Genomic DNA, 19,265 nt, shown 5'->3' on the forward strand with positions numbered 1-19,265 from the left:
AGGACCGAAGGACAAGGGGGTCAATAAGGGAAGACTCCCGAGGATAGATTAGAAGATAAATAAAGGCAACAAAGGAATAAAGGAAAGAATGGTGAGAAAAGACACGGGAAGAGAAAAGAAAGGAAATAGAGGGAACCCCCAAATATGAAAAGACTAAGAGCGCGCCTCAAAATTAGGACTCAATATGACGGGAATAAAAAAGAGAACAATTAGAATAACATAAGTAAGAGACAAGTAATGGTCGAGCAAGAAATACGCTCTAGCTGATAACTATGTGACAAAATGTATAGAAGAGAGGCCAAACCAATAGGAGTGTGTAAGATTTATTGTGCCAATGTGTGTGTTTGAATATTGAAAGGGTCGACTATATATATATATAAACAATGCATTATTATATAACTATGAGTGTGTGCGAAAGAGTATGTGAATATATATACATATACAAGAATCAATATAAAGCAAAAATTATAAATAAACCAACTAAAAAATATAAATGAGGAATAAATATGTGCGGGAGTGGATATATATATATATATATATATATATATATATATATATATATATATATATATATATATATATATATATATATATATATATATATATATATATATATATATATATATATATATATATATATATATATATGGTATCTACGAAAGTAAAAGAATCAGCTAAATAAATTAGGTAAGAAATAGGAAATAAATGTGCAGACGTGGATATATATATAAGACTGCTAATATGCAAGTGAACGCCACTAAAGACAAGAAAACCCAAGCTGAAAAAGGGACCACCACAAAGGGACAAGGATGAGGAAAGGAGAGACGAGGAGGACAAGAAAAGAACGAAACAAGCCAGAAGGGAACACCAACAAAAGAGACTAAGACCCCAGTAGAACACCCCTGCCCCAAGCCCACCGAAAGGTGGTGAATGAGAAGTGTACCCCTAGGATCTAAGGCTGCTGCTCTACGCCCATTAGGACCAGGACGCCTCAAAAAGACTACCCCACATGGTCAAAGAGAGCCAAGCTAAAAGCAAGAGCCAACGAGAAAAGAAGAGACCCAAAGGTACAACCACCATCAACAAGGCAGACAGAGAGGAGAAACCCAATTGGAGCACAAGGCGAGAAGAACAAAGAGGGAGTGGGAGACCACCTGGGGAGAAGGGGGGGGGGGGGGGGGGTTGAGAAAGAGGAAGGTCAACCCGCGCGAAGAAAGTCTCTGTCTCTTGCCGCCAGCATTGGCTGCCAAGAGGGGTTAAGGTTCCAACCATCGTCACGATTAAGGTTAATGGGGTGTTTGTGGATCTCGACTGCTTCTTTGAGTTTTCTTTTGAAGAAGTTATCTTCCTTGGCAAGCACCTGAGTGTCTTCCAAGCAGATGTGATGCTTGGTCATGAAGGAGTGCTCGGCTAAGGCAGATTTGCACACTCTATCGTGTCTAATGTCAGCGACATGCTCTTTGATCCGAGTGTGGAATGAGCGGCCCGTTTCGCCAATATAAGGTGTGCCACAGGAGCAGACCACTTTGTAGACCCCAGAGTTGTAAAAAGTGTCTCTAGAGTCCTTAATGGGGGGAACAAGGTCTCTAAGTTTGGCGAGGGGTTTGAAGGCTACACGTAGGCCTTTCTTGGCAAGGATTTTGGAGATTTTGTGGGAAAGGCCTTCAACGAAGGGGAGAGAGGCATTGAGCACTAAGGGGGGACAGGAGGGGGTGGGAGCAGGGAGGGAATGGTGGACGGACTTCGCTTGGTTGAGAGCCCTAGAAATTTGTTTAGGGGAATATCCATTAAGCTTAAAGACTTTGCGGAGGTGGTCTAGCTCAAGGCTTAAGTGATCATTATCACAAATTCTAAAAGCTCTCAAAGCAAGGGTCTTGAGAATGCCCAATTTTTGGCTGGGATGGTGGTGGGATGAGGCGTGAATGTACAAGTCTGTGTGAGTTGCCTTTCTAAATACACGACGACCCAGAGAGCCATCCGGTTTTTTGATGAGGAGAACATCAAGGAAAGGCAGTTGACTATCAGACTCTAGCTCCTTGGTGAAGGAAATGCTAGGCGCTAAGTTATTGATGTGTTGTTGGAACTCTTCTAGTCTGTCAAGCCCATGAGGCCAACATACATTAGTGTCATCAACAAAGCGCTTCCACCACTTAGGTTGAAGAGGGAAGGATCGGAAGGCCAACTCTTCAAAATATTCCATATAAAGGTTGGCAATGATCGGAGAGAGAGGGGAACCCATGGCCACGCCATCAACTTGCTCATATATGACCCCTTGGAAGGAGAAGAAAGTGGATCGAAGGCACACCTCAACCAAACTTGCAATCTCTGCGTTGGTCTTACACTTCACGATTTCGATGGCATCGAGAATTGGGACCTTAGTGAAGAGAGAGACGACATCAAAACTCACCAAGACATCATTAATATCAAGACGAGCATCCTTGATGAATTCGATAAAGTGTGTCGAGTCTCTGACAAAGGAATCCGATTTGCCGACCAAGGGAGAGATTAATTTGGCAAGATGGGCCGCAAGAGGGTATGTGGGTGATCCTATGGTGTCAACAATCGGTCTCAAGGGGATACCCTCCTTGTGAATTTTTGGGACACCATAGATGCGAGGGGTGACTTCCCTAGAGGGGATTAACCTCTTCTTGATGTTAGCATCAAGGGATGAGGCCAAGACACTAGCTTTGACTTTTTTCAAAATTTTAGCACAAGGATTACGAGCCAAGGTCTTGTAGTTCCGAGAGTCCTCCAAAAGGTTAAGCATCTTAGCAACATAATCTTGTCTGTTCATGATGACAGTAGCATTACCTTTGTCAGCTTTGGTAATGACTAAGTCATTGTGACGCAACAAACTTTTGAAAGAAATGAACTCCGCTTTGGGGATGTTGCGCTTAGGAGGCTTGGCGTGCCTTAAGGCAACTGCGCAATCCTGTCTAATTTCTTCGGCGGCATCATTAGGGAGAGCACGGATAGCATTCTCAATCTCAACAAGAAAGTCGACATGCAGAATGGTACGAGGTGCCACCCCGAAACTGAGACCCCGTTTCAAGAGGTTAAAAGAATGGGGGTCGAGGGTGACACTCAATAAGTTGACGACGAGTTTGCTGTCCCAATTGTGCACCAGGTTGGAAGCGCGGGATAAAGGGTTGGGGGGGACACCACCAAGAGAGACCGAGGTTAGGGATAGGGACGGAGGAGGAGAAGTCAGCTCCTTCCCACCAATTTCATCCAATGGGTGGTTGCGAGAGGGGCCTGAGGTGGGTGCAGGGAAGGGGCAAGAGAGGGTAGGTAGACACCTACTACGGAGGCTAAAATCACCTACCGTAGCAGACCGGTCAAGGGTGGCGGGTGTACCTTGCATAAGGGTCACACCATTGGGAGGCGCCACGCTAGGAGGGGCTCGAGGTTCATAATTAAACTGGGAGACAGCAGCGCTGTCATTAATGCAAGACGTGCCAAACAATGCATCAGAAGGAGGCGAAGAAGGACAACAGGCAGAAGGAGACGTACCTGGACTGGCCAGAGAAGAGCCGTTGAAGGGAATGGACCGTTACGTTACACCCGACAGCAGAGAGGGGCCTCGATGGTCATTCCGCAGAGAAGAGTTGAACCGAGGAACAGTCTTGGGCCCGGGAGGAAGAGAGGAGGAAGGCCATTTTCCGCGTACTTGAGGCGCTGGACGAGCAAGCTGCCCGCTAGAAGAATCTGGCACCTCTGTTACGCCATCTGCAATAAGCGCCTGAGTCTGAATGTCATGCGACGTGGAGGCCCTGCTAAGACTAATGGTCTCCTGGTTCGGTGCGGGCTCAGTGCGCGCGAGGGGGTGAGTCCATGAGCGGCGGGAGGGTGAAGGAGACTGCCCCGAGCTGGAAATCCGTTGGAAGCGATGCGCCTTGCGCGCCAATAGTTCAAACTTACTTTTTTGCCTATTGATACATCCCTTTTGTCGCCCCAACGCTTTGGCGTGTGATGAAGTGTCAAGGCGATTCCAAAGATCCGGTCGCAAGGAGCAAGCGAGCTCAAGATGCAGGGGGAGCAATATGGTGTTGAGATGATTGATGGATCTTCTCGTTGACTGAATGACACATCTGAGAAGGGAGAGACCTGCACGCAAGAAAATTTGCTTGGTGTACACACCCCAAAGGTGGTGTTTAATCCTGACAAAGGAGGGGATCAACTGGAAGTCCCGACATCTTTTGAGAAAAGCCAAATCTGCAATCTTTTTCATAAGTTTAATTCGTAGCAACTCAAGCTTCTTGGATTTGAAACAAATTTCCCTCCCATGAAGGGTATCAATTAAAGAGAACAAATTTCCACAATCCATTATATTGTACTAGTATGTTTCTGGATTCGATTGTGTTAAGATTTTTACCATCAACGTTTCGAATCACACTACGTGATCCATCATCAGGATGAAGAGCAAGAGAAGCACAAAAGTATATTACAGATAATGGATGACTCAAGAAAGATATAAAGGGAATAGGCCAAGAAAGATAGCACACTCTCCGAGGTTGCAGAAAGAAAATAAATAAAATATAAATATAAATAAAATAAAAGAAACATTAAAAAAGGGGGGGGGGGGGGGAAGGACCGAAGGACAAGGGGGTCAATAAGGGAAGACTCCCGAGGATAGATTAGAAGATAAATAAAGGCGACAAAGGAATAAAGGAAAGAATGGTGAGAAAAGACACGGGAAGAGAAAAGAAAGGAAATAGAGGGAACCCCCAAATATGAAAAGACTAAGAGCGCGCCTCAAAATTAGGACTCAATATGACGGGAATAAAAAAGAGAACAATCAGAATAACATAAGTAAGAGACAAGTAATGGTCGAGGAAGAAATACGCTCTAGCTGATAACTATGTGACAAAATGTATAGAAAAGAGGCCAAACCAATAGGAGTGTGTAAGATTTATTGTGCCAATGTGTGTGTTTGAATATTGAAAGGGTCGACTATATATATATATAAACAATGCATTATTATATAACTATGAGTGTGTGCGAAAGAGTATGTGAATATATATACATATACAAGAATCAATATAAAGCAAAAATTATAAATAAACCAACTAAAAAATATAAATGAGGAATAAATATGTGCGGGAGTGGATATATATATATATATATATGGTATCTACGAAAGTAAAAGAATCAGCTAAATAAATTAGGTAAGAAATAGGAAATAAATGTGCAGACGTGGATATATATATAAGACTGCTAATATGCAAGTGAACGCCACTAAAGACAAGAAAACCCAAGCTGAAAAAGGGACCACCACAAAGGGACAAGGATGAGGAAAGGAGAGACGAGGAGGACAAGAAAAGAATGAAACAAGCCAGAAGGGAACACCAACAAAAGAGACTAAGACCCCAGTAGAACACCCCTGCCCCAAGCCCACCGAAAGGTGGTGAATGAGAAGTGTACCCCTAGGATCTAAGGCTGCTGCTCTACGCCCATTAGGACCAGGATGCCTCAAAAAGACTACCCCACATGGTCAAAGAGAGCCAAGCTAAAAGCAAGAGCCAACGAGAAAAGAAGAGACCCAAAGGTACAACCACCATCAACAAGGCAGATGGAGAGGAGAAACCCAATTGGAGCACAAGGTGAGAAGAACAAAGAGGGAGTGGGAGACCACCTGGGGAGAAGGGGGGGGGGGGGGGGGGGGGGGGTTGAGAAAGAGGAAGGTCAACCCGCGCGAAGAAAGTCTCTGTCTCTTGCCGCCAGCATTGGCTGCCAGGAGGGGTTAAGGTTCCAACCATCGTCACGATTAAGGTTAATGGGGTGTTTGTGGATCTCGACTACTTCTTTGAGTTTTCTTTTGAAGAAGTTATCTTCCTTGGCAAGCACCTGAGTGTCTTCCAAGCAGATGTGATGCTTGGTCATGAAGGAGTGCTCGGCTAAGGCAGATTTGCACACTCTATCGTGTCTAATGTCAGCGACATGCTCTTTGATCCGAGTGTGGAATGAGCGGCCCGTTTTGCCAATATAAGGTGTGCCATAGGAGCAGACCACTTTGTAGACCCCAGAGTTGTAAAAAGTGTCTCTAGAGTCCTTGATGGGGGGAACAAGGTCTCTAAGTTTGGCGAGGGGTTTGAAGGCTACACGTAGGCCTTTCTTGGCAAGGATTTTGGAGATTTTGTGGGAAAGGCCTTCAACGAAGGGGAGAGAGGCATTGAGCACTAAGGGGGGACAGGAGGGGGTGGGAGCAGGGAGGGAATGGTGGACGGACTTCGCTTGGTTGAGAGCCCTAGAAATTTGTTTAGGGGAATATCCATTGAGCTTAAAGACTTTGCGGAGGTGGTCTAGCTCAAGGCTTAAGTGATCATTATCACAAATTCTAAAAGCTCTCAAAGCAAGGGTCTTGAGAATGCCCAATTTTTGGCTGGGATGGTGGTGGGATGAGGCATGAATGTACAAGTCTATGTGAGTTGCCTTTCTAAATACACGACGACCCAGAGAGCCATCCGGTTTTTTGATGAGGAGAACATCAAGGAAAGGCAGTTGACTATCAGACTCTAGCTCCTTGGTGAAGGAAATGCTAGGCGCTAAGTTATTGATGTGTTGTTGGAACTCTTCTAGTCTGTCAAGCCCATGAGGCCAACATACATTAGTGTCATCAACAAAGCGCTTCCACCACTTAGGTTGAAGAGGGAAGGATCGGAGGGCCAACTCTTCAAAATGTTCCATATAAAGGTTGGCAATGATCGGAGAGAGAGGGGAACCCATGGCCACGCCATCAACTTGCTCATATATGACCCCTTGGAAGGAGAAGAAAGTGGATCGAAGGCACACCTCAACCAAACTTGCAATCTCTGCGTTGGTCTTACACTTCACGATTTCGATGGCATCGAGAATTGGGACCTTAGTGAAGAGAGAGACGACATCGAAACTCACCAAGACATCATTACTATCAAGACGAGCATCCTTGATGAATTCGATAAAGTGTGTCGAGTCTCTGACAAAGGAATCCGATTTTTCGACCAAGGGAGAGATTAATTTGGCAAGATGGGCCGCAAGAGGGTATGTGGGTGATCCTATGGTGTCAACAATCGGTCTCAAGGGGATACCCTCCTTGTGAATTTTTGGGACACCATAGATGCGAGGGGTGACTTCCCTAGAGGGGATTAACCTCTTCTTGATGTTAGCATCAAGGGATGAGGCCAAGACACTAGCTTTGACTTTTTTCAAAATTTTAGCACAAGGATTACGAGCCAAGGTCTTGTAGTTCCGAGAGTCCTCCAAAAGGTTAAGCATCTTAGCAACATAATCTTGTCTGTTCATGATGACAGTAGCATTACCTTTGTCAGCTTTGGTAATGACTAAGTCATTGTGACGCAACAAACTTTTGAAAGAAATGAACTCCGCTTTGGGGATGTTGCGCTTAGGAGGCTTGGCGTGCCTTAAGGCAACTGCGCAATCCTGTCTAATTTCTTCGGCGACATCATTAGGGAGAGCACGGATAGCATTCTCAATTTCAACAAGAAAGTCGACATGCGGAATGGTACGAGGTGCCACCCCGAAATTGAGACCCCGTTTCAAGAGGTTAAAAGAATGGGGGTCGAGGGTGACACTCGATAAGTTGACGACGAGTTTGCTGTCCCAATTGACACTCGATAAGATTGAATATGTTAACACAAAGGAGAAAATTGCTAATATCTTCACAAAAACATTACCTAAGGATGTTCATGAGTATCTAAGAGGTAAATTAGGGGTGATACCCCTATCAAAGGATATCTAAGTAACAAGAGGAGTGTCTTGCATCAAACAAGCTGAATTTCATATGTTACAAATTGGTGTAGTGGATCTTACTTTAGGAGCTATCTAAAGTAATCAAAGAGTTGGAACTTCAAATCAGTCACAAGCACAGTGATAGAGGGAGAGAACTAAAGAAACTAAAAATCCTATATCTGTCATGTTAAGATCACAAGTCTTTGGCATTTTTGTCAAAGAGGGAGATAATATTTGTTGATTGATAGTATGATTATTGATCAAGCGAGATAATTGTTGATATTTCTGATTAGAGTGAGGGAGATAGATCAAGAGATAGAGAAATACAATTAAGAGGGAGTAGTAAGAAGAAACTCAGAGGGAGTTATAAGAAAGAGTTTTTTAACCTATTCAGAAGATGGATGTTGCTAATAGAGGGAGATATTTCAATACAAGGAATTCTTTTCTTTTTGGTATTTTCTTACTCAATTTGGTTCAACAAGGTGTTTACCATCTGGTTGCTTTGGTTGATTAGTTTGGTTTGCCATCAATGCCAAAGAGGGAGATTGTTGAGAATGGATTGAAGAAGCTAATCAAAGAAGGATATTGTTGAAAGAGGGAGGTTGTATGCTTCAATCATTTTTTTTTCACTAATGTCAAACTTACTATTTTCTAGTGAGACAACTACTTATAAGATTTAAGTACTATCACTTATTTGATTGATGAAGAGGATCTGATTAAAAGATGTAACAATAGCACCTAGATGAAAGGTTGAGTTATGATTATGTAATGAAGCAAAAGGATCAATTAAGACATCAATGAAATGTTGTATTGATAATCCACTTAGCATTGCAAAGGTTGGTTATACTAAGAAAGTTTAGAAGAACAAGTTATACAAAGTTTGTTTGCCAAGCTTGACTGAGTGGATAGTAGGTGCCAAGTAAAGTCAGTGCAGGCCAAGTAGAAAATTAGTTGGAGCCAAATAAATGCTTATTCTAGTGTATGCCGAGTAGACCAGTGGATGTCGAGTAAAGTTTAGTTGATGTCAAGCACCAGTAAACTTTAGTTCATGCCATGTAATTTCATAATAGATGTTGAGCAACGTAGTATGTGTCGACCATCAAATGCCAGATAATGCCAACCTATTGCATTATTTAAAAGATTGTGAATTTGATGGATCTAAGCCAACAAGTTTGTTTTCTTGGATTGTGTGAGCTAGATGGATGATAAGGTTGATGAGCTAGTGGCATATAATTCAAGGTGAACCATTTTTAGGAAAATTCAAAGTAGATTCTAGGAGAAGTTTGTAAAAGAGATATGGAATATGGGATATATATATTGTATCCTACCTAATCCATCCTAACTCTGAATTGGATGATGGAGAATGAGTGGCAAAAGATCTTAATTTCCTATTTTTAGGAATGGTTGATCATGAAGTATAGTTGTCATGTGCAAGAACATAAGGAAGACAGAGAGTCAAGGTTTTTTCTTCATCAAGCGACCTAAGAGATGAGTCTATAATGGCATGTTAAGCAAGAAGGCTTAAGGGGATTAATGCTTGAAGGGTGAACAAGCTATTAGAACTACATTGAATGAAGGCCAAGTAGAATGGAGGATTGAACAATGATATGTAATTTGAAAATGAAGTTGTAAGTTGTATTAGATCAAAGCCTTACTGTTACTCTCTAACAATTGTATTAGTCTAGGGTAAATCTTTTGGATTAAGGTTGACCTAATAGTCATTTGTAAATCCTTTAACTGGGTGACATTCTGAGTGAATGGTCTAAAGTCCTCTAACAAGGCTCACTTCTAATAGGGTGATTGAAATCCTTTAACAAGGTCACATTTAATAGTGTGTATTGTAACCTTTAACAAGGTTAGCCTTTCACAAGGCATCAATTCTGAAGAGTGAAAAGAGTAAGATATTACTAGTGGTTTTTTCCAAATTGGGTCTCAAAATAAATCATTGTGCCAAGTGTGTTGATGAATCTATTATGTTTCATGTTTACATTTCTACAAGTTGATTTGACAATAACCTAAAAGTTTTAAGTGATTCCATAATCTTGTGATGCATGCATAATGAATAATGTTTTATGGGTTCACTACATTGTGAAAAGTTTTATTTATACATCTGGACCTTGGAAAACTGATTCACCCCCCCAATTATCCTAAAGTATTCCAACACAATCTGCACTAGTAAATGAGTTCAAGTCAAAGTTTCCTCCTTTCTTGTACCATAGACCATAGTCTTGAGTACCTTTAAGATATCTCATAACTCTTTTGATTTCCATCATATAATTTCCTCTAGGATTTGTAGAAAACCTTGCAACTATACCAGCTACTAATGCAGTATCAAGTCTTATCATGGATTTGTAGGTAGTCTGACTTACCTCCTTTTAATCATCATCCTTGGATAGTTTATGTCTAGTGGACATAGGTTTTCTAACTCATTCGAAACCTTCCATTCAAAGGTCTTCAATATCTCCTTGATATATTTTGATTAAGGTAAATTCCATCCTTCATTTGATGAACTTGTAAACCAACAATGAATTTTATCTCTCCAAATATTGATATTTCAAATTCTTTCCTCATTTCTTCAAAGAATAATTTACATAAGTCATCATGACCTATGAATAATATATCATCCACAAATATGTTTGTTAATAATATCTTATTTTGTGGTCCTTCTTTAATATACATACTATTATTATCATTTGTTCTTTGAAAACCAATCTTTACTAGATATCCATCTAGCCTCTCATACCATGCTTTAGGAGCTTGTTTCAAACCATATAAAGTTTTGTGTAGCTTACAAACCATGTCCCTTTTATTTTGATCAATGAGACCTTAATGTTGATTAATGTAAAATTCTTCCTACAGAATCTCATTTATGAAAGATTATTTTACATCCATTTGGTACACTTTGAATCCTTTAAATGTAACATATGAAAACATTTTTCTAACTCCTTCAAGTCTAGCAAGAGGAGAAAATGTTTCTCCATAGTCTATACCTTCTTCTTGAGCATATCCTTTCCACACTAGCCTTTCCTTATTCCTTGATACTTCTCCATTTTCATTCAATTTGTTTATGAATACCCACTTTGTACCGATTATTTTTTTATCCTTGGGTCTAAGAACAAGATTCCAAGTATTGTTCATTTCAATTTGTTCAATCTCTTCATTCATTGCCTCTATCAAACTTTCATTATTCAATGCATCTTTAATAGTTCTAGGTTCAAATTTAGTAATCAAATATGTACCTTTTATTTTCTTAGGTGCATGTCGCATTCAAACATATCTAGCAAGTATGAGTACCTTCATTCTAGATTCTAGATTTGATTCACTTGATTTACCATGCTCAAAGGTTCTATGAATTTCTAAACTCTTCTTTGTTGCCACTATCTTAGACTTAGTTAGCACAGTCTATAACTTGAGTTCCTTATCTAAGACTCAGTTAGAACTATCTCCAACTCAGGTTGCTCTAGGTACAACTCATGTTGTACTACAAACTTAGGTGACTAGGGTAATATAATCTATTCAGGTGGAGCAATCTACAGTTTCCTAATTACATTTTCTTGCACCTTTGATAAAGTATCAGACTCAAAGTAAACAAGATTTTTGTAGTCTTCAGGTTCCTTTCTTCTTTCTTCTTTTCTCTTTTCTACAAACTCATCAATTTTAACATGTACACTTTCTATAACCTTGTGAGTAGAAATATTTAAACATTTATATGCTTTGCTCTTATTGGAGTATCCAAAGAATATGTCATCATTACATTTTACATCAAACTTTCGTTTCCTTGACTCTTTTAAGATATACAATTTTCTTCCAAATAATTTAATATAATAGACATTAGGTTTGTAGCCATACCATAATTCATAAGGTGTTTAATCTATACCTTTCTTCAGTTTAACTAAATTCAAGGTATGAACTATTGTGTCAATTGCTTCTTTCCAATATTTGAATGCAAAATTTTTCTCTATCATTAATGTTCTTGTACAATCCATGATGGATCCATTCCTTGTTTCTACTATGCCATTTTTCTGATGTGCACTTAGTGTAGATACCTACCTTTTGATTCCTCTTTAATTGCAGAATTCAATGAATTCATTAGAGATGAATTCCCCTCCTTTGTAGAATCTTAGGCATTTTAAATTCTTTTCAATTTCTTTTTCAATTCTAGTTAGATACCACTTGAACTTTTGAAAATATTTATATTCATCTTTCAAGTACATTATTGTCATCATCCTAGAATAATCACCAACAAACAAAATGAAACATTTGTCTTGACTATAGATTTCTATACCTATTGGTCCATAGAGATCTGTATGAACTATTTCCAAGACTTCTTTAGTATTTTAATTCTTACTTTTGAGGCTAGTTTTACCCATATTTCCAACCTGACATTGTTTGAATATAGCCATTTCAGGTTTCTCAATATTTGAAATACCTCTAACTCTTATGTTCTTACTTATTGTAACCATATTGTCAAAGTTTACATGACACATTTTTATGCCATAGCCAACTTTCCTCTACTTGTGCCAAAAAGAATGAACTTACAGTAAGATCTAGATAGAATAGATTGCCCTTTTTCTGATTTCCAATTCCAACTAGGTTTCCTTTACCATCCAGAAGCTTGACCTTCCCACTTATGAATCCTACCTTGTATCCAATATTGTTCAATTGTTCCATACTTAGAAGATTATGTCTAAGTCAATCTACCCATTAAGCATTGTCACATTTGACTTCACCATTCAATTCAATGCATCCTTTTCCCTTCACATAACATGGTTCATTATTTTGAAATTTTACACTTCCACCATCATAGTGCTCTGAGTGTTCAAACTTAGTTTTATCACCAGCCATGCGATCAAAACAACCCTATCTATTATACATGTGTCATTCTTGCTAACATGAGAAATAAGTGCAACCTTTTCATTATCCCCATCATTTGATTAATCTTTAATGGAAATATATACCATTTAATCTTCATCATCACTATCAGAATCTTTATCAATAAAACAAGATTTCTTATCTTTGTCTTTGTAATCTTTGTAGCTCTTGAAATCTTTCTTTCCTTTGAGCTTGTTGATTTTTCTCTCATCTTTGCTTTCCTTATTTGGACACCTTGCAACAATGTGACCAATTTATTCACAAGAGAAAAAATTCAATGTAATTTTTCCTTTATATTTACCTTTTCCTTTTGGTAACCTTCTTTCAAGTAGGACTTCAATAGCTTCAAGGTCATCATTTGATTCTTCTTCTTCTTCACTGTTAGATTGTTTGCTTTTTGAGTTTCCTCCCTTTTTACCAAGATTTCATTTTTATTTGAATTTTGACTCTATGTTGTGAGATCCAAGAAGATAGTTATCAAAATTATCCAACTCAACAACTTTTAACCTTCCAACTAGTGCATCCAAAGTTACATCATTTCTGGGATGTTATGTAATCTATTGAATAGTTGAAAATCTAATTACATAAATAGGAAGGAGATTTATTAATACCTTTATTACTACTATCACATCATCTATTGTTCCTCCTACAACTTTGATTGCACTAAAACTTGCTTTTATTCTTTCACTATATTTAGCAATGTTTTCATCTTCTCTCATTCTCATCTAATCAAATTAGTCTATTACACTTCCTACTTTGGCTCTTTTCACATTGTCATCTCCTCCATAGACATTCTCCAACTTTTTCCACATATCAGAGGTAGTAGGGAAGTCTTTGACTTCATCAAATTTAGAATAGTTGAGAGAGGAACCAATGTCAATCATCATTTTATTGTGAATATTTTTATCTAGCATCTAATCCATAGTCAAAGGATTAGGAGGTGCCACATACTAGTTCTCTAGGAAGTCTAGGCTTATATCTCCAATTTTCCCCAAATGTAGCTTCATGAGTTCCTTCCATTCTTTGAATTTTTCTCTATTCAACTTAGGAATCTCTCTTCCATAAGACATCTTTATCATTAGCTTAGGTCCTTGAAACCTTTTATATAAGCACCAACAACTCTGATACCAATTGTTGGAAATCTAAGAGGAGTAACTAAGAGGGGAGAGATGAATTAGTTACCACTAAAAAAATTCAAATCCCTTAGATGTTAATACAAACTTCTTATTAACTCAAATCCTTGCAAAGCTCAATTAGAAGTAGATATTCACTATAGCTCAATTAACAAAGAAATGTTGAGATATTAATGTGTATTAACCTTTAGTAACTTAGTTGTAGAAAGATAAAGTAGTAAGAAAATAACATGAACATAAGAGACAACAAGATTTAACATGGAAACCCAATTTGGAAAAAACACTAATGCAACTAGTTACAACTTTTCACTCTTCTAAAGTGAGCCCTATTAGGAGTTAACCTTGTTAAATGTTACAAAACACACTAATAGGTGTGACCCTATTAAAGGATTTGAATCACCTTGTTAGGAGTGGTCTTGTTAGCGGTCTTAAGAAACTTCAATCTTGAAATGATACCTTGTTAGAGGATTTACAAAAATGACTATTAAGTCAACTCTGTTAAGAGATTTCTTCACTGCTACAATTGTTAGAGAGTAACAATGATTGACTAGATCAATGAAGGAACAAATTTAAATCACTAGTGTGGTTTATCCTCTAGATCCTTCCTGATTAGAATATTCTTTGTAGATCCTTGGATGTTCTACTCTTTATTAGATATCCTTCTTTATTTGCATCTTATCTTCTTCCACAATTTCCATGTTTCAATCCACAACTTGACCTTTCATACATATGAAATCCAATGTCAAGTTGACATGAATACCCTTACAAATAAAAAAATAACATCCACTAAGTTGGATTGCATTAACCAAATAATAAACAAAACTATTATGTTGAAGGTTGTTTGATAGTGAAAATGAGTCACTCGATTAACACTGAGTTCCTTGGTAACCAACCTGACTCAGTTTATACTGAATTCCTTTTGTAACCAACATGACTCAGTTTATATAGGAATCCTTCAAGGACTAACCTAACTCAATTTACATTGGATCACTATACTTGTGTTCAATAGATACTAGAGTCTTCTAAGCTCGGTTACTACTGGCAGTGCTTGGTTAGAGTGTCAATTTTTTGTAACATCCATGAAAATACATAATTGAATAGTTATTGTCAACAAAGGTTCCTTTGTTTGAAATGTTTAGAATATAAGAACATAGAAATAAGGTTCTAGCATGGTTAGGGGCAATTGAAGAGCATAATAATCCTAGGAATAATTCACCATTAGAAGATAAGGCCCAAAATTTACCCAAAATGAAGGAGGATGAACAAGGGGTAGTGTCCCATATTCCACCTATATATCTAGATAATTCTAATGTATCTTATATTGAAAACATTGACCCTTTATTTATGAGCCTGATTATAAATGGTAAACCTATGAAAAAATTGCATGATTGAATCTGGTGTTACAAATATTGTTATCCCTTTCAAGATCATGGAGTCTCTTGATTTGAAAGTAGATAATAAGAAGGGAATATGTTGTGCTTTAGATTCTAGATAGGTCCCTATGATAAGTACCATTAGTGCATTTCCATATAAGATAGTTTATTTCCTTTTGTTGTCTCCACTTGTAAAACCACATTTATTGTGGGAGTTTTTAGGCTAGCTTATAATGGCCCCAACTAGTGGTAACCCAGTTGTTGATACTGGTGTTCATGCCACTACTTCAGAAAGCCATGGTGTCTTATCTGAACAAATATCCTTGCAAATTTATCCCGAAGATTTTTCATGAGGTAATCCTGATATTATCCTTCCTTTGTAAGAATTTTATGGTGCTTGTGATTGGTTAGAAAAACATACCTTAATAGGGTATTTTGTGGGTAGGACTCCTCCTAAAGCTATGCTCCAAGAATTGATTAACAAGAGCTAGACTCTACATGGAGTCCACCTTGACACTATGCAAAACCTTACCAAAGGTTTTTTTTATTTCACTTCGGTAACCCGTCATAGGTAGAAATAGTTTTTAGCAATGGTCCTTGGTTTGTACATTCCTCCCTGCTTGTTTTTCAAAGATGGTTAGGAGACTTTACTATCTTTGATGATAAAAATCTTAAGGTTCCTATGTCGGTAGAGTTGCCAGGTTTACCCTTTCCATGTTGCCTTTTATTGAGTCCATTTCCAATACTCTCGAAAAAGTTATCACAAAGGAACATGAGAAATTTTTCAATGCTCACCCTCAGAAATGCATTTGCATTGAGGTAGATCTTTCCAAGGATCTCAAGGATTCTGTGGAAATAAAAATTGGGGCTCAAACCTTCTCTTAGAAGGTTCTTATTTGAACCTACCTAACACCTGCTATTGGTGCTAGTCCACAAAGCACAAGATTAGGGATTGTCCTTTGGCTATGCCTAGGGTTAAACCCCCACCTAAAGAGGTTCCTATCAAAATAGTAGAAGGGAAAAAGTAAGAATGGACTATTGTTGGGTACATGCACAAGGCTTCCTTGGCTCCTAAATAGTCATATGTGGTAATTGTTTTAGTTCCTCCTATCTCAATAGGAGTGCAAACCCTAGTGTTTCACATGGGATTATCGCAGCCATCAATACTCAAGCCTTGATTGTGATTCTCACCCCTCTTGTTGCTTCCTCCATAGTGACTTAGAATGTGTGGTGTTCTCACAATCCTCTTGGACATGCTGAGAAACTAGAGGAGAAATGATGGGCCATCAGTCCAAAGGATTTTCCTTCTATATTTAACTTGGTTTCTACTTTCTTGTAGAATAGTTGCTCCTCTCTCAAGGATGAGGAATATATGGAGGAATTTTCATGAATTTTTATCATGGAATGTATGAGGTCTCATAGACCTCTCCAGAAAGTACTATGTTAGGGATACCCATCATAGACTTGGAAATTTAGATTTTCTCAATATGCAAGAAGTTAAGATCTTTGGTTTCATGCTTTCATTTGCATGTCACATCATTTAGCCAGATGGATTTATATTTTCCTCTCAACATGATGTAGGCAAAGGTGGTGTAGTTACTTTCTTGTCACCTCATTTGCATTCTACTATTATTTCACATGGTTCTAACCCCATTTATAGAACTATTTAGCTATTGCTTTCCATTAAAAATCATTCTTTTTTATTCTTTAATGTTTATGCTCCCAATGATGCTATGGAAAGATCACAATTGTGGGGCTGGCTAGTTAAAAAATTTCCTCCAACTACTTTGGTTATGTGTGGTGACTTCAATATGGTAGAGTTGGCTTTTGACAAAGATGACATTTTTCCTTTTTGATGGAAAGCTAGGGAAAGGGAAACCTAGTACTACATGCACAATAAATTGGGCCTTTTTTATCCCAATACTAACTGCCACCAACATAGTGGGGTTTGGAAAACTTAGTCCAATTTTCAAGCTAGCTCTAACTACATTATAAAGTGTCTCAATCATTCCATGATTACTACACAATCTTTTTTCTCCTTTTATGAGGATCAAGATTTACTTGTCATTCCCTTGCTAGATGTGACATTATTTGACCATTATCCCATTTATTTTTCTATTTCATGGCAAACAACTTTCCAGAAAGTTGTCAAGTCACAATTTTTTCTCAACACGTTTGTGTTTATGCATGCATCCACAATTACCCACATCCTACGTGTCTAGAATCTAGAGCCATTTCTACATTTCTAGATAGAGTGGATTTAGTGGCGAAATGATGGCATTACCAAAACCACTCATGTTCTACACAACGATGGTCGGCACTTGGTAGTTTGCAGAAAGTGGTTGTATGAATCCACTATTTCTGCACTTTAAAAAGCCTCTAAGGCTCTCACCCTTAATCTTTTTGATGTTGAATTATAAATTCAACTTTCCAAACATTTCCATGAAAGATAGGTTGTGGATAATTATGCCGCTTGAGGGGCCCAAATCAAAGCTCATCTCCATTGGTTGGAGGTTGGCGATAAAGCTTCAAATGATTTTTTCCAAGCTCTTTGAGCTAGTCATATGAATTTTGGCATTAAAAAAATCAAACATGGCACTTCTATTCTCTCCAGTCTTCCTAACATCCTACAAATTTTTTTTCATCACTATGAGAATGTTTTTGATTCATAGGGAAATTTGGTTGCTCAGGTGGAAGCTCACAGCAAGTGCATTTTTGTTACTTCAAACTACTTGGTGACTGACCAATGTGCCTTTTATGAACAACTTCTTACCCTCTGAGATCTTAAAGAGGTAGTTTATCCATGTAAGAAAATAAGTCCCCCAGGTGTGATGGGTTTCCCTATGAATTCTACAAACACCTTTGGGAGCATATTGGTCCTGATCTGCTGAAAGTTTATCTTGAAGCCTATCATTCTAAAAGCCTAGGAGCTATTATCAATAAAGGAATTATTAAATTCATACCTAAAGTTGGAGGTTTAGAGGATATTTGTAATTGGTGGCCCATTACCCTTCTAAATGTGTCTTATAAGATTATTGCTAAGGAAATTTCTCTCAAAATTTTCCACCTCTTGCCTTTAATTATGTGGCTTGAGAAAACTAGCTTTATCAAGTCCAGATATATTCTTGACAACATTATTGCTACCTTGGAAGGTATGGAGTGGTCTTGCAAGTCCAAGCAGCTAGCTATTTTTTTAAAAATGGACTTTGTAAAAGCCTATGACTGGATTAAATGGCCTTTCATTTTGGCTATGCTTCGAGCTCTTGATTTTGGTCCTAATTTTTAACAATCTATGGAGATGCTCTTTGGAGATGCTAATGCTTGTATTACCATTAGTAACTCCCAATCTGATGCCTTTGGGATTTTTCATTCCATTAGGAAAGGTTTCCCTCTAGCTTCGGGGCTTTATGTTCTTGCTACTGAAGGATTTGGCTATTTGCTAGCCCACTATGTCTCTTCAGGGTTGGTTCATGGTATTTGTTTGCTAGAATCCTCTTTCCAGTTAGTCAATGGTCATTTTGCTAATGATTCCTTTCTCACTCTTTTGGAGGATGAAGAAAACATCAATAATGCCTTAAATTGCCTTGACACATTTTTTCAAGTCTCAGGCTTTGCTATTCAAAGGCATAAAATGCCCTGTTATTGCTAGTCCTTTTTGCCTGTGCCACCTTGTATTAACTAGTTTGAATGGAAATGGATCACTCATAGGGAAATATTTTTCTTTCTTTGCATTCCTTTTTTTTTCAAGTGTCGCTAATGGATCTATGGAATTCTATACTTGCCAAGATTTCTAAGAAATTGGATTATTGGCTTACAAATATACTTTCCCTTGTAAGAAAATTCCAAATTTTCTCAAAAGTTCTTACAACAATGCATGTTTATTGTTCTTCTTGTTGGGCTCCTTGATATAAAAAATTAGAGCATTTTCTCCATGATTTTCTTCGGGCCTCTAGTTCTAATCACTATGGCTTTCATTGAGTGGCTTAGGATTTTTGTTGTCTCCCAAAGGAGTTTGGAGGCCTTGGGTTTCTTTCCATGTAGAATCATGGCCTTTCTATATGTGCCAAATGGATTATTCATGCCATCACTAGCGATGTAGCTTAGAAGATTTTGGTTTGGCATTGTATTTCTTCTAGATTTCCTATCAACATGCCTACAT

General features: G+C 38.3%; 1 protein-coding gene across 1 annotated transcript in view; it reads right to left on the reverse strand.

Annotated features, from left to right (window-relative positions):
• Positions 1-5,685: 5,685 nt before the first annotated feature.
• The window catches only part of LOC149532368 (uncharacterized), a 49,758-nt gene continuing 36,178 nt past the window's right edge, over positions 5,686-19,265 (reverse strand). The window contains exon 2 of the mRNA XM_089805701.1: positions 5,686-7,594. Coding sequence (XP_089661827.1) covers positions 5,686-7,594 — 1,909 coding nt within the window. The remainder of the gene's footprint in view (positions 7,595-19,265) is intronic.

Source organism: Cupressus sempervirens, chromosome 10 (assembly GCF_028749045.1).
Source record: "Cupressus sempervirens isolate cs-2001-9-10 chromosome 10, ASM2874904v1, whole genome shotgun sequence".
Taxonomy (NCBI): domain Eukaryota; kingdom Viridiplantae; phylum Streptophyta; class Pinopsida; order Cupressales; family Cupressaceae; genus Cupressus; species Cupressus sempervirens.